General features: G+C 39.1%; 1 protein-coding gene across 2 annotated transcripts in view; it reads right to left on the bottom strand.

Annotated features, from left to right (window-relative positions):
• Positions 1-1,391: 1,391 nt before the first annotated feature.
• Positions 1,392-23,929, bottom strand: part of SMARCAD1 (SNF2 related chromatin remodeling ATPase with DExD box 1) — a 40,615-nt gene continuing 18,077 nt past the window's right edge. The window contains exons 6-24 of one of the 2 annotated variants that reach the window (XM_077177077.1): positions 23,814-23,902; positions 21,817-21,906; positions 21,104-21,188; positions 19,259-19,650; positions 14,092-14,294; positions 12,825-12,915; positions 11,528-11,627; positions 9,942-10,001; positions 9,660-9,735; positions 9,087-9,222; positions 8,073-8,210; positions 7,670-7,762; positions 7,094-7,211; positions 6,719-6,840; positions 5,433-5,621; positions 4,445-4,563; positions 3,352-3,534; positions 2,553-2,662; positions 1,392-2,248 (exon numbers count right to left, since the gene is read on the bottom strand). In XM_077177077.1, the coding sequence (XP_077033192.1) occupies positions 2,187-2,248; positions 2,553-2,662; positions 3,352-3,534; positions 4,445-4,563; positions 5,433-5,621; positions 6,719-6,840; positions 7,094-7,211; positions 7,670-7,762; positions 8,073-8,210; positions 9,087-9,222; positions 9,660-9,735; positions 9,942-10,001; positions 11,528-11,627; positions 12,825-12,915; positions 14,092-14,294; positions 19,259-19,650; positions 21,104-21,188; positions 21,817-21,906; positions 23,814-23,902 (2,456 nt within the window). In that variant the 3' untranslated portion in view covers positions 1,392-2,186. Of the gene's footprint in view, positions 2,249-2,552; positions 2,663-3,351; positions 3,535-4,444; positions 4,564-5,432; positions 5,622-6,718; positions 6,841-7,093; positions 7,212-7,669; positions 7,766-8,072; positions 8,211-9,086; positions 9,223-9,659; positions 9,736-9,941; positions 10,002-11,527; positions 11,628-12,824; positions 12,916-14,091; positions 14,295-19,258; positions 19,651-21,103; positions 21,189-21,816; positions 21,907-23,813; positions 23,903-23,929 lie in introns of both variants that reach the window. The other variant, XM_054633521.2, reaches the window with a different exon arrangement.

Raw genomic sequence — 23,929 nt, 5'->3', positions numbered from 1 at the left:
AGAAGACCCACTTAGTAAAATTCAAGGGCCTAAAAAAAGTGCATGAGAAGCTTGAGGTTTATGCTGTGCCGCTGAAAAAAACCAAATAAAAACCTCCAAAACAAGCCAAAAAGTAGTTGCACAGCCAAGCTGGTGCCCACACCAGCAGTTCTCCATAAACACACCAGCTGCAAAAACATTTAACAGCTCAGTATCTATGCTGATAAGTAGGAGAGACAAACTGGGGGTCAGTGGTGGCAGCCAGGTTTAGAACAAATGAAGGGTTTGCTCTTCCAGGACCGGAGAAAAGGCAGGTGGAAATCTTGACAATGTGGACTGCTGTGGATGAAAGTGGTTTACACAAACTCAAGGGGAGACAAGTGCTTGTGAGAGGTCTCCATTGTGTGGTGTAAGCAGAGAAACCACAACAAACTTGGGCAACACTCCATACTGGAAATGGTCACTGTTGGGAAAGTATTTCCCTTCACATTTACTTTCCCCTCCCACCTCAAGTATTATTTCATTGTATCACGAATGATGCCAAACCACCCCTCACAGAGACAACTCAGGTATTGTCAAAACAGAAAGAAACAACCTTTACTCATTCCCATCTTCACCTGCTTTGCAACTCCTTGCATGCTTTGCTCTGGCTCTTCATACACTTTTCCTTCTTTAGCTCCCAAAACTCCTCTCTTCTTCAGCAACTGACTTCAGAGAGTGGCTTTGTGTTCTTTTCCCTCTGTACATCTTTCCCAATCAGAAAAACAGAACCATAGAATAGTTGAAGTGACCTCTGGAGGTTATCTGGTCCAAGCCCCTGCTCACACAGGGCCACCTAGAGCCAGCTGCCCAGGACTGCATCCAGCTAGTTCTTGGCTCTCTCCAAGCATGGTGGCCCTGCAATCTCCTGAGACCCCCAGCTACAAACAGTACAAACAGTTACAAGGAGGAAAGGCAGAAACACACGAGTTTCACAGCACCTAGAGACAGATACTGACCCCAAGGGTAACCACTGCTCCTCCAGAGCTCAAAACAAAAATCCCAGACACATCCAGAACACCACACAACCCACCCTGAAGGGCAGGCATCTTGTTTCAATCCACACTTGAACTAAGCAAGTGAGAACGTGCAGGTACAACTGGATAAGATTTGGGTTAGCATCATGCTCAACAGAAACACACAACCTAATTACCTGTAGCATTAAACACCAGTGGTTCTCTGTTAAATCCCACTATTTAGCTCAGTAGAACCAGTGAAAATAAAGAAGCATGGAAAACTGATTCTTACCCATATCCCTTCTCAAACAATAGACTACATCTTCACCTTGTTTCAGTTGTACATTTTGGAACAGACAGCACAGCCACAGAACATTTCTAGGAAAAGCCAAGCAGTTTAGTCCACACTTGGAAAACAAGTTTTGGAAAAGCTTTAATTTCCCACCATTTTGAATTTGCAGAAATCATGTACAGTTGACCACAATACCCACAGACCTGACCAAACCATTTGGCAGGAGTTCTGTTTTTACAATCAATATCCTCACACCACTGTAATTAGAGTATAATGACACACTGGTAATTAACTACTGCTGGACAAAGCCAGGTCAGTTCAATTGGAACATTCCAGCTGGTTTGAGAGCTAATTGATTTTTAACATGCACATTATCATCCCCTCACCTGCCCCAAACCACCGCAACCACAAAAACATTTTGTCAATCTATGGAATTTTATTGGAACAAGTTGATACAAAACCAGTACGGTACATCAAATGAACCAAAACAAGCAGGAACAGACTCGAGCATTGTCAAATAAGGCACATATAAAAAAATCTACACGTGGAATCCAGTGAAACAGACAGTTTATATATATATATATATATATATATTTGGAGGTAGAAATAATTACAAAAATACTGACAAATCTTAAGCAGTAGCAGATTTGTTAAAACAATTACTACTTCGGTCCCCATTTTCAAAATTGATCTGTAAAACCTTTATTTAGCATCTGAGGTTGGCACATTTGGGCCATTTATGCTTTTAAGCATCAAAAGAATGCTATTGGTGTTAAAAATTTTCAATACCATGAGCAATAAAACAAAGAAACTACAAAAAGTTATAAAGGTTCATAAAACTCCTGGTCAACAGTAATGTAAGAGAGTCCTTGGGGTATCTCATCACATTTCCTCCTTGAATTTCACAACATATTTACATTTTAGAGACCCAATGAAGCTTTTAATAGTGTGGCTATATCTGCTGGAATGGTTCCTTCTTCTCCTGAGGAATAAAGAGAAGCATTAGTACAGCTTAAAATATTTTGCATAAACAGATAAAAGCCTACATCTCCAAAACAGTAAAAAAATCCTCTACTTGTAGGACATGGTCACTGATTTCTGGGTCAGACTCAGAGGGCACCTCCTGTCAAATCAAAAACAGCCAGCAAAAATACATCTTTCTAGTTCAACATAAAAAACCCCAAACAAAAAAAGGCTTGTCTGCATGAAGAACATTCTTTTTTGCAGAATAATATATTGCAGCTTTAATTTACTTAAGTGGTCATCATTGTGTGCAAGACACCCACCTGATTCTGCTGCAGTCATATCTTGTTCTAACTTCAATTTCTGTTGGCTGATTTTGAGCATGGTTTCTTCAATAGTCCCCTTACTGATGAGCTTTATGACTTGCACTTCTCTGAAAAAACAACAAAAAAATCCATTTGCCTAGTTTGGATTAATGCAAAAGAGAAGGATGCTATGCCTTGGCTCAGCTGACTGGGGTTTAAAGCAAGGATGGGGAAATGAATGAGAGGGCAATATAAAGAGCTTCTAGATTTTTCTCTGGAAAAATTGTGTGGAATAACTGTGCTCTGTACTGCCAGAAAACACATTTTCTCCTGCACTCCCAGCTACTGCAAATATCAGAACAGTCACAAAAATATCCATTAATATAAACAAGTCCAATTCCCCCTAATTCCCTTTTACTGTTGAATACAGTTGAAATTACACACATTCTATGGTTTCACTCTCTAGGGTAGGGTGACATTTAAAAGCTTAGAAGTCTCCTGAAGAGAACAAACAGCTTGGCCAGACAGTCCCAAAGACTTCAGATCTACCTTGGAATAGTTCTCAGCACCAGAAATTTAAGAATTATGCACAGTTCGAGAGTTATAGCGAACTAGGGAAAGGAGGAAAGCGTAAATAAAGGTTTGTTCTGCCAGCAACATGGACTAAGACAATTACAGCTCCTAGCTCCCACACAACCCACAGCTGCTCTACACAAGTCTCTGCTTAGAACTTTTAATCAGAAATCTTGTCCTTTTAGCCTCCTTTGAAAGCTCTCCTCCAAGGGAAACCAAGCACTGTAATTTGAAAAAGTCTTACCGTGTCTGCCCCACTCTGTGGCACCGGTCTTCTGCCTGCTTATCGTTGTAAGGGTTGCAGTCAATGTCATGAAGGATAACAACATTGGCCGAGGTCAGATTAATGCCCAAGCCCCCAGCTTTGGTGGACAGAAGGAATACAAATATACCCATGTCTGTATTGAACTCATCTATCAGATGTATCCTGCAGAACACAAGACACCATGCATCAGGCCTTGGAAAATGCTCCACACTGGCTCTAGAGCTGAACACAGAAGTTGGGATGGTCTTTTGGAAGAGAGGACAGTGGCACTGCACAGCAGCTCCAAAGTACAGATGTTATGCAGCAGGAAAAAGGGTACCAACAGTCCTCTGCAGTGACCAGAGAAATACAGAGTGACAGATGGATAGGAAAGAGTGAAAACAGGGTTAGAAAAAGATTTTTGATGATCACAGAACACAAAGAGTCAGCTGGAGGACAAGGCAAGACTGAAACAAATGAAACTAATGGGGAGGCAGGGGATGAATTTCGCTTCATGACAATCTCCTGTACTAACTGCACATGCAAGGGCAGAAACACGTATCAGCTCAACATGGGAAGTTATACCACAGCAAGAATGACAGTTTTTTTGAAATGAAGGAAAAAGTATAAAAAAAAAAAAAATCTTCAAAAATTCTTTTTTTTGAAAAAGAAAGAAAACCAGTTCAGCTCAAACAAGAAAAGCATTGAAACATTTTCAGCTGCAGGGACAGACAGAATGGTTTGTCCTAGAGAAACAAAGGAATGTATCTGCCTATTGTAAAAGAGATACACTCTACTTCCAAGGAATAGCTACAGGAGTTATGACAAGCTGACACACAAATCAAATACAACAGGAACTGCTGAAGACACATATTTTTCATTTCCATGGCTAAGACTGTTAACCCCACCACCTAAACATCATCTTTCAGCCTCACCCTTACTAAGGTGATCTGAAATTCAACAATAAACACCTTCTGTGGTCAGTGTCCAGTGAGCAGACTTCTGTACACTTGAAAACAAAGGTAAGGGTCCAAAGTCACCTCCCCCTCTCCAACACATTCCCTTTCTCTCATTTTTGGCAAGAGTCACATACCTCTCTGAAATTTGTGTTTTTCCATCCAGCCTAATGTATCTATGCTGCCAGTGTTTTAAAAAAACTTCCAAAATGTCCAGCATCATAGTGAACTGGCTGAACAACACAACTCTGTCACCCTGAAAAGGACAAAGCAAAACAAAAATTTTGAAATGTGTCAACTATGAAGCATAAGAATTCTTTATTGATGCAAATGTGTGATTTTACTGTCACAGAAGCCCTGTTTTCCAAAACAAAAGACTAAGCTGAATATCATCAAGTCAGGATTGACTTTCAGTGCAGATTCCATATCCAGTAGTTCTGCTGCATTAATTCACTGTCTGCTATTGCAGTAATATTTTAATTACTTTGTACTTAGGTTGCTCAAACAAATCACATATCAAATGCATAAATGACAGATCACTTCATCCATAAAACATCCAAATACATTCATTCAAAAGTTAAATTTAAATATTTCATGAAATACACAGAGTAGCCCTATTATGTCTGAAATAGTCAGATCCACAGCACCCCCCTGCTCAAATTCAGGATACTCTGAAGCAATATGGGCACACAGTTATTTGCAAAATAAACCTGTTTGAATCTCGGGGCAGGACTTCAAGCAGGGACCTCCTCCTACCTTTCCACATAACACATAATTATTCTAATGTAATACAGTTATTCAATTGCCAAGAGAAGGTCCAAATTCATGAGGTGTGAAAATTATGCAAGACCCCATATATTAATAGAGTAGTTAACTTGGGATGAATACTCTGAAACCTGGTAAAGTAGGAAAATTTATTTCAGCTGTCTCTAAAGTGATGTGCATACACAGGGCTGCACATTAAAAGCTGTAAGTGCTGCTTCTCAATTCTGCACATGCACCAAGTTACATTGTAAAACTCCACAGCAAAGCAACTGAGTTGCACAGAAAGGTGGCAGATATTAATTTAACCAGTTATTTAGAGACACTCTTTAGACAGGAAAAAGCTTCAGCCATCTGCAATACCTTCTCTTTAAGGTCAGAGAGAATCTGTTCCAATGCTCTAAACTTTCCAGAATCCAGGATCTGATCCACGTCTAACATGAAGTCATTGATGTGAGAATATTGCTTACAAAGCACATGCAGCTCAAAATCTGTCATTACTGTCATATCTTCAAAGATAAGGTCAGGGTTAGCATCACAATGTGTGGGTTCCTATTAGCAAAAACAAAGGGAAATAATGCAATACACAATCTCACCAGAGAACTAAAAACAAAACCACCACACAGTAACATCCATAATCTCTGCAAGAAAAAAGTAGCACAGCTAGACATGGACAAATGCTAGAGCTTGGCTCATGCAAGCAATGAAAGAGCAACTCTCAACTTCAGCTTTATAGGAGAGGAAAATTACTTCACAGTTTAGCTCTCACAAGCACTTACACTGCCAAAAACTTAAGAAGGACATGCTAAACCTTCATAACAATTACCTACTTCGCAAGCCCTATGACCTTTTACCCCTTTATCAGACCTCTTCCCCTGAAGACACATTCCCTAAAAGGGAGGTCCAATCCTTGGATAGATGGTAGAAGACATGGAAAGCCCAGCCCAAGAGGTAGGGTGGGTAGAGGGATGTCATGCCTGAAAGAAAAAAAAGCCACATCCGGACAGTATGATGGTATGGAGTAAAAAGGGATAAAAATCCTTCAGTGGGTCACTTCTTGCTTCCCCAAGCTTGTCTGGCTTCACTTTAAAACAAAGTTGAAGAAAATTCAAAGCCAGCTGCAACCTTTTTAGAGCACCTGCTGCATGGTGAGATTTTTTTTGTTTTTATATTTTAGACATTAGCAACAATTTTCCCAAACTCCTCAGCCATTAACCCCATACAAATTTTAAAAAAATCCTTAACAGATCAAACTTAGGCCTTCCCTATTTTACTTCTGCACTACTCAGTTCTTGCTACTCAGAAAGCTACTAAACTCAAGTGCCCACCTAAAATTTTTTCCATAAACACTTCGGGTTTAAATTCTGGGGTGGAGGGAAGAGGTGCTACGGCACAGTTTATGAAAAGGAGATGACTGCAGACTCACAACTGTTCTCTCCATTCTGATGATACAAAAATCAGTGTTAAATACCTACAGAGCTTGATGAGAGCACTGAATAGATGCAGAGAAATAAAAAGCAGCAACAATGAATTAAGTATGGCAAAGACACACTTTTGACCAGAAGCCTGACAACAAAACACACAAAGAAACAAGTGTGCACTAGAAATTCTGAGCAATGAAGGATTGCTTCTGAATCTCATCCCCTTACCTTGAGCATGAGGGTGGACATTGTCCTGAGCTTTTCATTTGTGTAGTACTGACGATGCAAAAGTGGGTGATTGGCCATTTTTCTAAGTTGCATCATTGCATTTCCCATATCAGAGTTTTTCTCTGTAAACAAAGAAGGCATCTTTGAACTCCTATTGAAAAGAACCATCTGAAACACTTTTATTTCTCAGCAGAGCTTTGTTTTCAAGAACTCAGTTTGAAAATTCACCATTACCTGAACTTCAAACAAATTCATAGAAGGGATATAGACAGTTTATGAGCATCAGACATTTCTACAAAGCAAAGACTGTAGTCATGTTCAACATAGGTCTCAGCTTGACAAAATCCACCAAAAGGAAACGAGGCCCTTACATACCATTACTGTTAATGGTTTTCTTGAGCTTGTTTAAAAGAGCCAGGTAGAGTTGTTCCTGTTTATCAGACATGGCACACAGTTCAATGAGATCTTTTTTGGGAGGTAGTTGTTTAAGGACCTGACAAAACAAAATGATACCAGATAAAACCTGTGTTGTTGTTCTGCACTGTCTTGTAGCTGGTATGATACTCTGGTATCTTGACATTCTGCACTGTCTTGTAGCTGGTATGATACTCTGGTAATTCTGCTCATCCCAGCTCCTTTCACTGCTTGCAACGTCATTAACTCAGGCAGCAATTCAACCCAGGTCCTGACCTAGATTATACATGAACCTCCCCATCAAGTAACATGGTCTGCACGCTCCAGAACTGCATGAAATAATATTTATTATATGCAATACTTGGGATCTACTCCCCTGCTAATCAGCGTTACTCCCTTCAGACCACTGAAGTCTGCAAGTGCCCATTAACATTTTCTAAGATCAGTAAGTAATTTCATCTCATATTATGGTGTTGGGTCTCAGATGATCAGGCTTTTTGATAACTCAAACCCATCATTCTAAAGATAAAATGTTACCTCATCTTTTACTCTTCTCAAGATGAATGGCTTTATTATCTGCTTTGCATGTGCAATTCTCTCCTTCTCATATATGCTTTGTTCTTCAGCACTCTTCTAAGGAAAACATTGAAAGAATTCAATTGCAGAGTGAAGTTTTCAGCTGTAACATCACCATCTTAACTTCTCTAACTTGATGAAAACCCCAGCCAAAACACACACACTTGACCTCACCATTAATACTCCAAGATATCTGGTTGCAGGATATTTTAATTTAAAAGGTTTACTCAATTATTTCATTTTCTAGATTTTCATAATCACATTACCTTTTCCAATAAGATACCAATAAAACAGAAGTTACGCAGCAATAGCAGTCTTCTAGCAAAAAGAAGTTATTTTCAAGAAGAGAATTCATGGTACTCACTGTTTTTGAAGAGAACATTCTTCGAATTTCACTTGTGCTACTGCTGAACATATGGGGCATGACAAAATTCAGGAGGGACATCAATTCCAACAGATTATTTTGAACTGGAGTCCCCGTTAGCAGCAAGCGATTCTTGGCCTGTTTGTCCAAAGTGCAAAGAGCAAGGAGAAACATTTGTCAAAGGGGCTAGAAAATAGTATTGGCAAAAAACCACAACTATGGAGAAGAGAGAAAATGAACTTGGTTCAAATGTTAACTATTCAAACTTATAATAAATATATTATAACTCATGGAATAATTTCCTTGTTAAGTCAACAAAACTGTTTACAGATCTGTGGGGAACTGTGTACCAATTTAAGACAATTAAAAAAGCATTCCTGGAGCTATAGGCTTCTTCTTGATTGTTCTGTTTGGGCTTTGTTTTGGTTATTGTTGTTGGGTTTCTTTTGTTGTCTGGGGTATTTTTTCTTCCTCCTGATGACTGTGCTAATTGCTGCTCCCATATCAAGTTCTCTAATGTCATACACTACTTAAGCACAAGTTTTGAATTGCAAGTACAAGCAAGTTTTATTGCTTAAAGATTAGCTTTTTAAAAAGGCTATTGATGAAAACATGATCTTGAAAAATAAGTGGCAGTAGTCCTATCAGAGCAGGTCCTTAAGTACTACAAGGTTTCAGCACAAGTAATCAGAGCAGCATCTTTAAAATCTTCACTACTATGGGATGTAACGGGCAATTTGCTTAATACTGAAACTCAAGCACTACCATCATTCTAATGATGGTACAGGAAATTTATTACATTTCTTTGGGAGCTTATGTCCCAGAAGAGATCACAGTGCAGGATCTACTCCTTAGACCATACCAACACTTCAATCCACTTGCATACTATAGTTCCTCTAAAGTTAGGTGTATTTGAACATTACAGTTAATATTCCATTTTCCACCTGTTTGTAACTACCAAACAGAAATGCCAGGAGCTGTCCCCTCTAACCCAGCCATAACCAAACCTCTTACATTAATTGTCATGAGGTGCTGGTAGCGGATGGAGCTCATGTTCTTGAGCATATGACCTTCATCAAAAATTGCATAGTTAAGCTTCAGCCTGCGGAACAGTCCTCGATCATCTGAGCTGCTGATTGCAGAGTTGTATCTGTCAGAGACAAATATCACTTGCACTTAGTCTCTCTCTGAAAATGAATGCACTGTTATCACAATCAAATTAAATCCTCTAATATTGATAAGAGTTATGGAAAAAGTACATGAGGGGCAGTAGAACTGCCTGGAAGTAACCAACCACCACACAGTTTATTACTGGCAAATTATTTTAGTTTACTTGATGAGCGAATGCTCTCAATAACACTTCCTAAAATCTGCTGAAATCTATTACAATGTAATATTATCTATAATATACATGCTGACAAACACATATCTGAAGCACCTATGACACAGTATATCTTAGCTAATCATAAAAGCCTAGTTAACCATTATCTGAAACCCAACTCCTAAAATTGTCTGGTTTCCTGCACCACTAGAGGTCAGCAGGCCCTCACTAAAGCTCCCTGTTCGTGGTGTTTTAACAGTACTTACGTAGTCACAATCACATTGAAATCAACGACTTTATTGTGAATGTCCAACCTGAGATGTTTCCTATCTTCTTGAGATCCTAAAGAAGGACAAATCATAAAATAAGTACAATTACATATATTTATATACATGTAACAAAGACACTGCAGAGAAATCACTCATCAATAAATCTGTGTACTTCAACAACTGTCTTAAAACAACACTGCCATGAGCAATTCATCTTTTCTTACGCTGGCCATGCAACGAACTGCATTACTGGATTCACTTCTTAACTAGATTCCTCACCATAGTAAAAGAGGACATTCAGTTCAGGACACCACAGATGAACTTCTCTTATCCAGTTATCTGTAAGACAACATTAAAACAAAACCCAAGTCATTTATAATTTATTATGTCTTGCTGTTTCACACCTCAGCATCAACCCAAACATCTGATTTTAATGCAAATCCCTTTAAATTCTCCTGAAGGTTAAGAGACATTCTGCCTTAAAACTGGCAAACTGCTAAGAAACTGAATCTGCTAAGTAAGAAGCTGAATCAACCCCAACTGGGCTTTAGTAACTCAACCAGCTTGCACTTTAAACTCCTGCAGGAACAGGCCCCGCACGGTCTGTAACCACTGTGTGAAATAAATACAATGTGTAACTTTGCAGCTTGGTTTCTTCCCTAGACAGTTAAATCCCCAGAAAGCAAATCACTTAATCTGTCAGTACTTGCCTGCAGAAGTATGTCACCAGGAGAGACAGTGCCTCTGGGAGCAGGCAGAGGCCTGACATCCCTGCTGTGCAGCTCCAGGTGTGCAGCAGCACAGCAGCCACAGGCAACACTGCTCTGCCCAAGGGGAAGCTGCTTGACAGCCAACACAAGTGCTGACCCCAAACCACAGCAGAAAGGGGATTCTGCTAAATGCCACTTGGGAAGGGGAGGGACCCAGCTCAGGGGTGAGAAGACACCTCTGGAATAGTGTCAGGAAAACTGCCAGGAGACTGCACTGCCCAGGCATTTCCAACCTGCCTCTACAATTGGAACTCAGACTGACTTCACAAAAGCACCTTTGTTCATGTACTACGTACACCTCAGGTTTTAAGTAATATATGCATTATTAAGAGCTTTTAAGTTTAAAGAGTTTTAAAGAGTTTTTAAAAGCAGGTTCCAGTGGAGTTTGAAAGCACACTAAAAACGAGGATTTCAAACTTAAGCTGTACAATTGGAGACTTTCCTGATGCATCAAGAGAAATTTTTGAAGCCCAAGTATTTTATATTAAAAGCAGCATTTACTTTCTAAATACAACTTGTTACTTCCCTCATCATTCAAAAAATCCAAATTTTACTCCATCAAGAACCTTTTCTGCTCAACCTCATCCACTTTGCTAACATTTAATTCCACCACACTCTCTCCAATTTCAACTGAGGCCATAAAACCATCAGAACACACAAGTAAAAGACAGCTTCATCATTTCAGGATTTGCATCTGCTTTGACAGATGCTGTGCAGTAAAGACCAAAAAAAACAGTGAATATTTAAAATGTCATGAAACCTAACCCTAAGCACAGCCTGAAGACTAGCAAGTTCAGCCAATATTCAATAAGTAAAAAGAGTACTTTGCTACACAAGTTCAGATTGCAACAAGCAGCTTCATTTTTTTTGAAGCAGACAGATTGTCTAAAAAAAGTTCCATGCTAAGTCTAATTAATTCAGAACAAGCATGCCTGCAGTATGGTCTGCATTCCAACTCAAATGACTTAAGGAGCTGAGTACCATCATAAGAAAATCAAATTTTCTTTCATTAAATTATCTTTGCTTTACAATATGTCCATGATTGGTTTGGTTCTTTTTCCCCTAACAAAACTATTTTTGGAGGTTGTAACTTACCTAACGTTGAAGCTGGCACAACTATCAAATGGGGACCTTTATTGCCCTCTTGGTAAAGATAAGCCAGAAATGCAATAGCTTGAATTGTTTTTCCTAAGCCCTAAGAGAAAACAAAATTTAAACAAAATTTACAATCTGCGTGACATAGAATTGTTTTGAACTCATACAACAATTGCAGTGTAGTGATGGCCCAGTAAAGATGAGAAATCTGATTAGAAAATTTGTTCTGACTAACCAATTCTACAGAAGACAATTCCTTCTTAAGCACAACCTCAGTCAAACTTCATTATCATTTCAGCTCAATATTTGAACAAAGATTCATCTTTTCAATTAATGAAGTCTTTCATTTTATTTCAAGTACATCCCTCAAATTACCTCCAAAAACTTACCTTCCTGAGCCAATGGTGCAGAAAAATGATTACTTGAAAACTAAATGTTTATTTCCATCTGAGCCACTTGTACAACTGGCTATTCCAGCTACTTCTGAAGTGGAATTTTATATGGGAATCAGATTAAAGATTAAAGAATCAGATTACATTTCCACCAACACTCATTTTTACTATTTTCTGCATCGTGAATTAAAAAATTTTCTGTATTTACCACAACACCCCCATATTTTTACTAATATGAAACATAGAGAAGTTGAGAAACACTGCCTAAATAACAGCAAGGCAAAGCAGTGCTTTTATTCACGGTTCATCAGAAGAGAAAGAACAGCCAGGATTAAAAACAACAGACCACAAGTTCAGCAGCTGCATCAGTAAGTTTTTTCCTTTGTACAACTACAGGTGGTGTCAGCATTTAACAAAACCTCAAACCCATAAGCTTGTGTCTCTTCGTTCAAAGTTGATGAGGAGTGTCATGACAAGAGGCGGTGGAAATGCTGCTTCTGGAGAAGCAGAGAAGGTTTCTACCCACTTGGTTTTTCCTGTATTGTTATCTGCCTGTTTTGAAACTGGTGAAGAAATGGAGAAAAAGGGGGCAGTCACTACACTAAATGCTGTAGAATTAATTATATTTTGGCCAAGGAGCTGTTAAACTCAATGGTTTGAAAATAAGCTGTTGTGGTAGAAACCGGTTCCATTGCACCAGAAGACACTATGTGATTTGTAAGTGTCCATCAATCCTAGGCTACCTTTCATTTCCAACTGCAAAGGAGTTCAGCAGCTTCTAAGATCTTGGAGAACTGTTTGCAATTTAGGATTACTTATAATCTCCTGGAGGTTTCTAGGCAGGGATTTAAAAAGTCTTTTTTGCAAAATTTTAACAATTCTTAAATAAGCAGTTCCACACTTACCATTTCATCAGCCAAGATGCCATTCAATCTGTGCTTATACAGCAGTGCTAACCAGTTCAAACCAATCTTCTGATATGGCTTTAGTTTCAAACTGTTAAAAACAAGCAAGTTTATTACCACCTTTTATTTGTTTCTCCTTGAAACACAACTTTACACTTATGGTAATCACAGACTGGCAGACTTAACACTGCCTTTATTTTAATGCACTCCTGACCTCTTTGTGTAGTGAAAACCACCAACTTCCTTAATCAGTCACCTGTACACAACTGAGTTGCTTATCTCCATTTTCACAGACCTTAAATGATCCAAGTGAGTGACACAAGAAATACTTCTCTTCTACAATCAATGATACACAACCAGCTAAAAGCAGTTACAGAACTACTCGTTTCTAAAATACACAATTAATTAAGTGGCATTTTGCAGCTGCATCCCTAATTTTGCTCTGTTGTACAATTACTGTTTGTGTCAGCATCAAAGAAAAACCCAAACACACTCAACAGCAAGTCACCCAGTTCAGCACTTTTTCCAAAGAAGAAGCATCACTGACATCCTTCCTCCTAAGACTTCCTGCTTCCTCCCAGGCTTTATTTTCACACAGCTGAGAATCTTCTGCTGCTATGACAGCATCCAACTGGAATTCAAGCTGCTACTTCAGCCTTTCCCACTACACCCTTACATTTCCTACCCCTTAGAATACCCTCCACCATATCCATATCCATTCCTCCTAATATCCATTTGGAGATCCTTACTGATTTACCTCTCTGAAAGAAATCCTTCCCCACAACACATCCCAGCTGCCACTCTGACTGGATACAGAGTTCCAGATTACTTGGTACACCTGCACTTCCTGACCAATGTCTTTCATTCAGCTGATAAACCTGCCCAGTTTGCTCAGATTTGTTCCAACTAAGCATTTTTGAAATCCAATCCTATTTGAAATCTGTCTCCCATTACAGACATGGTCCCCCAAGGTTTGCTTGGGTTCTTATTTAAAATAAGTCGACAACTCATGATTCCATTGTTTAAGGTTAGCTGTTACATTCACCAGAAACTGGAGGAAATAAAACACTGTTACAATTTTTAATGCTCTTATCCTGCCCTCCAGCTTTCCTGATACACTTGAAAAATGTGTTAGATTCTCTCACTGAGAGCTACTAAGTATCAAAAATCTGCAACTCTACTTTTAGAGACTACAGTTCTGAAAATCCCAGTCTTCAAGTACACCTTATTGTCCAACACCCTTCTAAAGGATAAAAATGAGAGATACCTGCGATTCAGAATGGAGGGTTGCTCTATGTTCCATCCACATCCTCCATCTCTAGTAATCCTGGTTACCTGTTTTGTCAGCTTATTGGAAATGTCTTCACATTTATTCATGAGCTTCAGAACCACATCCCTCTCCTTCAGCAGTATCTTGCAGTTCCACACTATATCCTCTGACAAACCAGCAGTCTTGGTCATTTTTGTGAACTGCAAAATAATAATAATTAAAAATCTATGAACACTGGTAATAGCAATTGCACTGAAAATCCACAGCTGCTGCAGGCAGTAATTCAAGTAGTAGACAGCAAGAGCATCCCCATCTTCTCTCAAAATTCCAAATACTCCTTACATTTGGCCTGCTGCAAACTGTGTGAATCCATACTGAAGGTCATCATTGAAGCTGCTCACATTATGAAACTTGAAATCTTAAGTGATAAAAATTCTCTGAAGAGTTACTAACATAAAATACAAATGCTTTAAACTCAAAATCCTCAACAGGAGGCAACACAGTGCAAAGGCTAAGCACACTAACAGAACAAAAAAAAAAGCAATGATTCTCATTAAGATGCCAATTCAAACAGACCCTATTAGACACTAAAGGTAGAAGATGGAAGCATAATGTAGGCATCAAGGCAAACAAATGGATCTATAATGAAGGTTGTTACATTTGGTTATTGGTCTGTCTGGGGCTCAGCATTACTTGGTTCCAGTTCTAACTCTACCACAAAGGTAGTCAAAGGGACTTAGGCATTGTGCCAGGTTTTTTGTGGTCACCAAGCAGTGCCAGTACAAAGAAGCCTTACTTCCACCACTTGCTTCCTCAAGTCCACACTATAAACACAGTGTATTTCCTTCCTCTACATTTCAGATCTTCATCACAGTATGAATATTTTACGTGTCAGAGACAAGCAGCCTCAACTTGTATCAAAGCAGGCCCCTCAGGCCCATCGATTTCTCCTAAATTCCATGTAGAGCCACCTGCAGAAAGCGTAAAACCTACCACTAAAAATATTTCTGCAGTAACTGGGGTCATATTTGTAATTATGGTACTTTCTCAAGTAGTTATGCATATTTCACTGTAAAGAACAGGCTTCTTTTTGTTTAATAATGGATTTAAAGAATTGAAGAATACAAGATGCTTTGGATTCAGCATTCTTGTATTAAAACAGAAGTAGTTTTCACACAGATTTTTCTGAATTTTAGACCAGGCATCTATTAAAATTTAGCACAAGACTCCATATGTACATATCCTCCAAGAATTCCTTCCACAAAAAAGGAGTCATATGATCCAGCTATTATGTGTTAAGTAACTCACCAATATTGTCAGATTGCCGAGTAAAAGCAAGTTTTGTTAAGGTGAAGACTATGACCAGATTGAAAACAGAATTTAAAAAACAGCTTTCATTATAAACATATTTAAAAATAACCAGAGTGAGGCAATTACAGTCCGGGGGTATGTTTTTGCTTGTGCTTTTTTTTTAATTTTAAACAAACTCCAGAAAGTTTACCAACACTCCTAGGTTAGACCAGGCTAAGGTACACATTTCAATACCTGTAAAGAAATTTTCTAAATAGACACCTCTATTTAGAAATAAAAAAGAACAAAGTTTTTAATAGGTGCCTACAAAATTTCGACATTTGTTTTGATGACTAAAGCTTTGGTTGGCATGAATGGAAATCCCGTAATCCATAAATAAAGGTGTGGAGAATTGAGCCATCTGTTATTAACAGAAATTGTATTGTTTCATGTCAGCACATTAACATCCACGTCCAAGTTGCAACAAGAAATACTTTAGCCACTGGTTTGCATGTGAAACACAGGGTGTTACCCTGCTCAAAACTCAAAGCAGATCCAGAGGTGGCCTTTGCTTTCTAGAGGTTCTGACACCCTCCCAAGTTCAGCTTTTCTCAAATGAGGCCCAAAAATGTGAGGCCATCATGGAAACTGAACCCATGAGCTTTCCCAGCACACCTGGAATTGCCACACCAGCACACTCTGCCTGAGCTTACTCCACCTGCAAGATAATGAAGGCTTTCCCTTTAATGCCTTAAGGGGGAAAAGTCAGCCTCAATCAACAAACACCACTTCCACTGTAAGCAGTTTTCCATTGCCAATCTGATGCATTTGCTGCTTCCCTTCAGCTGGCTTTGGTGCAGTGTGGTTCTGGAGTTTGGTTTTTGGGGCAGTTTGTACATGTGCAGCCAAACAACATGAGATGACAAAGGTGGAGCTACTCTCCCTTGAGTCTGTACCTCCTAGCTCATATACTACTGAAGTGTACAGAATAGGATGGACAAGTACAGCAACCTCTGACGCTCAGTTCTCCCATTCCCCTAAAAGTGATATACTGTATCAGCATTTCAATGTAACACTTTCCTTTACATTTCCAGAATACACACATTAACCTGTGTGTATTCTCTAAGAATTTCTGTAGACCACCAAGTCTTTAAATGCTAAGTAAAACAGCTTATTTTGTGATAGAATAATTCTGTGAAAGACAAAAATGAGAGGATACAGCAAGTCTCACACTGATACATATGTTTTTACACTAAGAAGAAATCCAAACAGGTAACAGTTATACACCTTAAAAAAAAGAAACAGAACAGCATTAAACCCTTTCCACTTCCTCTCCCACATTTACCAGAAGAAGCAGAAAACTGCAAGACCACCAACCCAGACCCCAAAACCTCAGCTGAGCTCCTCTGGGAGCCAGTCTAGGCTCTGCTTTTGTTTCTTGGCATGCAGTGAAGGCAGGCAATCCCACAGCTGGGAAATGAGAACATATTAAAATATATTAAGCACCAACAAGTTGTATAAAGGAGTTAGGATGAGGAGGAAGGGCAACTGGTGCCCAGAACTTCTTTCATCAAGGAAAGAAATCATGCTGTCTGCTGGCCCACAATGTGTGCCAGTGGAGTATCATCAGGATCTCAAAGCAAACAGGAGAGAGGTGAGAAGCCAACACAGGAGACTGAGCAGAGACCTCACTGCAGTTACAACTTCCTCACAAGGGGAACCAGAGATGCAATCACAGACCTTTTCTCTGTGGTGACAGGGAAAGACCTGAGGAAAGGGCCTGATTCTGTGTTAGGGAAAGTTGATTTTGGATATTGGGAAAAGATTCTAGGTTTCCTCCTGGAAAATGTGCCTGACCTACAGTGTAGGCATTTCTAAACTGCCAAATGAATTAATCTTTGTAAGCACCGACGATTTCAGGTCTCTCCCATTATTTTGAGAACCATGTCTCCTAAGTTTTTTCTATGTGTTTTAAGCATTACTAGGTCAAGTTAAGTACTTGAAATATCTACTCCAAAGAGTAAGTATTTCCAAGTGCTCTTATTAATCTTATAAGCTTATGAAATTAATTCAAATCCTCTTGAAACAAAAGAGCTTAGTCCAACTTAAAAAAAAAACACATCTAGAATAAAAAAATACATTCTCATTTATGTTTTCCTGGAATAAAACATTCAATTTACAAATAAGTAGGCTTTATTTTTAATCTCAGACTGAGTGTCTTAATATCTTCCTCAATTCTAATAATGAACAAGTGGTTACAACTTGTAGTACTTCACATTGTGTTATACAAGATACCATTACAATAAAAAGAGGCTTAAAACCAAGCCAATTTCTTTAATGCTCTAACTGAATCAGCTCTCCCCATTATTCTAACCACCCTTATTAATTGGTAGGGAAAACACTGGGTTACTGAGCTACTGGATCTTTATAAACAATTAAATCTGCACTGATACAAAACATCTGCTAAAATCTGCTGCAAACCACTTCTACTCTGGGCAAGTATTCACAATACCACATAAACATGTGGCTGCTGACAGCAGCAATCTTCATGAAAGACCAAGTCTGAATGCAAACAGGCCCATGCAGTGTTTTTTTTACTGTAAAAATATTTAACACAGAAAAGGAGAAGAGCCCTGTAGCAAATACTTCTGCAAAGAATTAAGCTCAGACAAAATCCAACAAGTTTAGAAAGTAATAGCTGTATGACAGATGTTCTGTGAGAAGCCAAAGGCTTGGGGCAAAACGGATTTCTTTTGCAGCATACCAGTAACTCACTTTTTTCACATATCGTCCTTTTGTCTCCCCCCTTCCCTTATAACACAACACACAAAGATCACTTTGTTTTCCTTAAAATTCTGTTTAGTATCTCTTATTCTTCCATGGTAATATATTTAACACACTAAATAATAAATGTTATTGTTTTACACATATTGAAAAAGTACTGGCATACATCAGCGGGGGGGGTTCAGAATGCACACTGATGAAAAACATCAATTATTCTGTAAAAAGGCCTGTGCACAGTTACTGCTTTAAAATCCAAAGCACCAATAAATTAAATCAAGACAATCTGCTGTAACAGATTGTAAGAACTGAAATTTCTTACCGGGACATGGCTCTTAGCAGGTCTGAGGTCTTGCAGTTAACTGAAACTGCATGAAATGTGAAGTCTACAAACAAGCCATGGTAAACATCTGAAAGTAACAATAGAGCGACAGTAGATAATGTACTTACCAGCAAATACTGCTTTCCCTTCCGTGGTGGATTGTGGCTTAACCTTCTGATGCTTTAACTTTCATTAATAAAACACAGCAGCTCATTCCACTAAAAATGGCTGCATTGCTTAGCTAGCAAAACCATGCTAGACACTAAGCTGCAGTAGAATAAAGGCACAAAAGAAAGAAAAAAAGACAACGACCATTTCTTGCCTGAAATTGAAAATATCCATGCTGGCTTCTTCAATCATGGAGCTACCCTGGAAGCTGCTGCTGCTGCTGCACAAGTGTCTGCAGTAAAGGTCCTGCCACATTCTTCCCTTCTGCATGGGTTTTCAGCTACAAGAGCTCAGAACAGGCTAGCAAACACCTCCTTCTCAAGTGAAAGCTCTAATTTCTCCTTCTGCAGTGAAATCAACCAACTTTCTGTGCTACAGAGTGAGTGACAGTAATGTCAGCCAATCAGCTTGAGTTTTCCAGAAAAATCACCCCTTAATTCATTCAAAATCAGGTCATATGACACTATTTGAAATGCTATTGGCTTAGGAGGAACATAGCATTTCAGCCTAATGAGGATAAGGCCACCCATCTAAGCCTCCCTAGGCTGAAGCCACCTTGACTCTAGGCAGGCTGGGGATAGGAAAGGAAGAATGCAGACCTACCAGAGCCTCCCAGCTGTTAAAGGGCCGGAGCGCTATTATCTTCTGAGCCTTTTTCTGAGAACACTGGGGAATCAGAGTCAGTTCACTCAGGGAAGCATCCTGCAGGAAGCTGAGGATTTTGGCTTTGTAGCCATCCTCCATCACTTCGTCGCCGCTGCTGTAGTCCTCATCCAGGGAGCTTCCGCCGTCTTCAGAAGCCGACTCATCCTCCGTGTGCTCTGCTTCTCTCTCAGCACTCCAAATGCTCCTTTTGCCCTTGTCCTTTTTCTGAAAGCCATTCTGCTCTTTCTCAGAAGCCTTCTGCTTCGTCTTATCTTTACTCTCCTCACTCTGGGTTTTAGTGGAGGCTTCAGTCCAGTCAGCAACTTTCCTTTTGGGAGGAAATTCCATACCTATGCATGCAACACAGAAGGCAACAAGTCAATGCATACTGGTCTGGGGCTGATGAAAACACAAGTTCTTCTTCCAAGATAAAACCTACAGATCTGTAAAACACAGTTCTAGCATTTAATACACAAGAACTCAAAGCAGGTGATCCTAAGAGAACAGAAAAGCAAATCTGTATAAAATATACAAATAGCTCTGACTGTGAGTACAAGATAAAGCTCATTTGTAGAATGGTCACATAGCAGAAGGTTTTAAGTAGCTTAAAATACAGATGATCAACCTAACGTAATATTTGTGAGGTGCAGCAGCTCTGAATCAGAGCTTAACAGTTAAGAACTCTTATGTATCCTTAAGATGAGATATTAGTCCCACTGCACCTGACTGCAGAGATATTAATTCTGCTGACTTGAGAAAACAAGCTTTCTTTCACCAAGAAAATGATACATTTTTTCCATTTTAATGCACTCTGGTATGGTATTTGGGGTGGGACAATGAAAACATGCAAAAAAACCTCAAATGAGGCATCTCCAACCAAAATAACTCAGCTGCCTTAAAATAAGACAGAAGGTATTTAACTGATCACAAGAAAGTAAATTTTCAGAAGTGCTCTGTGAGGGTTTTGATTCCTTCATTGCAAGAGAGCACTTGCAGCACACAAGTTTCTCTTCTCTCCAATCCCAGCTTGCTGCTGGCTGACTCCAACCCTGACATCGGCCTTCTCAGAAGCAGCAGCAAGGACACAACTTCCTGAGCACTGCTTGCTCTCTCCACTTGTAAAGAATCCAGTTAAGATCACTACCCTGTCCCAAGAACACTTAAACAGCTGATACAGCAAAACATGTACATATCTGACAGCTGTGTAACACACTGCAAAGTAATCAACTCATTAAATAGGACTTAAGTTATAACTTGCAGATTTACTTGGAATCACTGGGTTTGCTCCCTACCACATTTAAAGTAGTGGGATTTACAGATGGGTTGCATAATTCAAGGCCTGCTTCTGGGATGTTCCTCTCCTAGAATACATTTTAAAATTGACAAAATAGCATATATTACTTGTTACCTATGCAGTTATTTGCAATTACTGGTTTGGAAACCAGTAATTTACAAATCGTGTAGTTAAAAAACAAGCTTTTCTTTTTTTTTAAATAAGTAGGAAGGGAGCAGGTATCAGCTTTCACATGTACCAAAATATATTTTAAGAAATACCCATAGGTAATTACAACTTTTTATACCTACCTGTATTAGCAAGACAAAGATATTTATCCCTAGGTAGAGAGCAAAAATAAAAATACAGAAAAATTGAGCCTCCTTCTTTTATCCTCCCTGTAACAATAATTTCAAGTATAAGTTTCTAGGCATGGTGCTGTCAGGACTGTCATTGCTGAGCGTTCAAAAATATTTGCATCACAAGTCTGTTTTGTGTTTGGATAAAATGAATTATAAATCTGTCTTTACCCTCCTCGTCGTCTGCAAATATTTTCAGGGCCTCCAGTGCATCATGAAACACCCAGTTATGTTCCTCAAGTACCTCTCTCAGCTCCTAGCAAAAAATAAGACATTTTGCATTGTGGTGAGATAAGCACAAGCTGAATTTCTGTGCCTAGTAACATCAGGCAAGGAAAACCCCTTGTAAATCAGATGATTCAAAATAAAAGGAAATCAAAATGAGAAAACCCTTCAGCTTCTTTGTACACTCAGTTTAGGCAGAGCTGCACTCCACTTTTCAAAAGTGTAAGAACCCACATGAACAAGCTTGGCTTCCAACAATTTCAAGCACACTACTGGAAGGGCTCAAATAGTTGCTGAGGACCATCAGGTACTGAAGTAATACAAAGTGCTAAATATATTTAGCAGTCTGGGGGAGAAGAATGAGAGAGGGATGGATCATTTCCTCTTGCATTTTTACAGTAAGTCATCAAATTTGACTATGCTAGGCTTGTCATAGGGCCAGAAATGTAGGAAGAGAAGGTCCCTGTAGTCCTAACTACATCCCACAGCTCTTACCTCAGGACAAGTTATATTGTAAAAGCAGGAACAGTAAAAACCTTCCTATCCTGGGCTCTTCCTGGAAGTGCTGTTGTAAAAGAACTGTTTCATATGGACTATCAACAGCTGCAGTTTTCTTAAGAACTCAAAACCTGATGTGCTACAGGGAGAGATCAGCTCACCTCCTTATCCAATCCAGGAAATGTACTTTGCAACTTCTTCACAAGCATCTCTTGCCTCTCCCATTGTCTTTTGGGTTCTGAGTCATCCAGCTATGTCAAAAAAGGTACCTATTAGGTTTAATATTAATTACAACTACAGAAACAGAAGAAAACCTCATCAGCATTGTTTATCCTTAAAGAGCTACTCTAAATGACAAAAGCACTCAAAACAAATTCAAGTTTAAGTGATTCCTAGTCAATGATCAAAGACCAAAACTTTCACGAACATAGAAAATGTCTTCAGTCATGAAAGCTGGGACTCTTTACTTGATAAGCATACACAGTGCAAAGTTATGTACCAAAACATAAATAATGTAGAACTGTCTAGTTTATTTTGCTTTAAAATCAAAAGTTATTAGCAATTCTGGATGATATTTAAGGCAGATGATGTCAGGGTTGGTGATCAGATTAGCTTACTAAGCATGTGGTGTTTAACCCACCACAGCCTAGAAACATGTCAAATGGCGTGTTTATATTAAGATTTATGGGTAAAAAATTCCACAAACATTATATGGAGTCAGCATCATGGAGTCACATCAAAAACTGGTAAAACTTTTCATCAACAACAGCCTCACTAACAGCTACTACCAGCCTGCAAAATGGAAGTTTACAAGTGCCAAAACTTCCACGGGCCACAAGCTGCTCTGCTGTGTATTCACAACAAAGAACTACACCGGTTCCTTCCTAGAGCTCTGAATGCAACGTGGTTACAGAGCTACTTGTCTACAGCAGATACCAACATTTACTTGGCTGAAGGAGCACAAACCATATCACCCAGAGGCACTCTGAGTAACAGAGGACATTATTCCTTTCCTCAATGAGTGTTTGTGTCACTAAGAGAGCAGCTACAGTCCACAGAAGAGCTGCCCAAGTACACTCTGGTCTTAGGAACCACAAGGAAAAGCAAAACTGAGAAAAAAACTGTGCAAGTTCTCACTGTAGTTCTCTAGAATGAGTTCCAAAAATCCATATTCCACATTTGTTTTTTTCTAAACCTTCCCCCTTTAATTGTAATGAAACTGTTAAGAACAGAAATCAAGTTGATACATAAAACCAGGTCCAGTGGAGCATTGTTTGCTAGGCTGGCTGGTTAATAATTAACTAAAGGCTCCTTTCATACCCAAACCCAGGGGGATTGGTGAGGAGGAACAAACCCAGTTTACATCTCTCTTTCAGAAGGAAGGAATTACAAATGAGTTGTAATATTTGTGCTTTAATAGCAAACCATGTTTTCTTTAATTGGTTCTGTCTGAGGACAATAGTAGCCTAAATTTCAACACAGTCATCCTCCCTCATCCAGCCTCCAGTATTTATGTATAATTCCCTTTCTCAATGTAAGTGGCTTTCAAGGATGTCTCCTGAGATGCCTAGGAGATGGCCTCATGACAGCACTGCAGGATGTGCAAAGCTGCCAAACACCATCCTGAACGCACCTGGATGATGACATAGCTCCCATTTATTAGCAGAGGTCAAAGCAGTCATTCTTTTAAATGAAACCAATTCATTGTTTTTAAAGATTTCCCCAAGTCACAGTTTCAAATATATAAGCAACATCTATAACAAAGAACAGCAGTAGATATAGCAAAATATGTTAACTTCCTGTGCTTGAGGAAATACAAGGAATGACCCAAGGAGGAAAAGTGATCCAGAGCCTGCAATTCCCATTGCTGCTCACAAAAACTGAATGGTGCTCAGAGCCTCCCACACTGCTACCTGCCATCAACTACTACTTTGACCAAAAGCAGTGAACTGGCTGGTGTGATACAAAGCCACAAGCACTAAAACACAAAGCAGGTCATTCCATTCAGAATGTCAACAATAAAAGAAATACAAAAATCTCATCCAGATGGCAAGATCTAATTTGACTTAATTTTCTGATAAAACACACCACTGTCACTGACCAAGTCAGGTAATTTTGTTTATTTTACAATGCACAAAGAGAAAAGCACAGTACTTACATAACTGACTTTTGACTTTTTTGCAACTCGCTCATTTTTGGTTTTGCAATTTGTGGGAGAATCTCTTTGTTTCCTTTTACCAGAGGCAGCTTCAAAAAGAATTGAGATGAAAAAAA

This window comes from Agelaius phoeniceus, chromosome 4 (genome assembly GCF_051311805.1).
Source record: "Agelaius phoeniceus isolate bAgePho1 chromosome 4, bAgePho1.hap1, whole genome shotgun sequence".
Taxonomy (NCBI): Eukaryota; Metazoa; Chordata; class Aves; order Passeriformes; family Icteridae; genus Agelaius; species Agelaius phoeniceus.
This window is presented reverse-complemented; position numbering and strand designations above follow the sequence as displayed.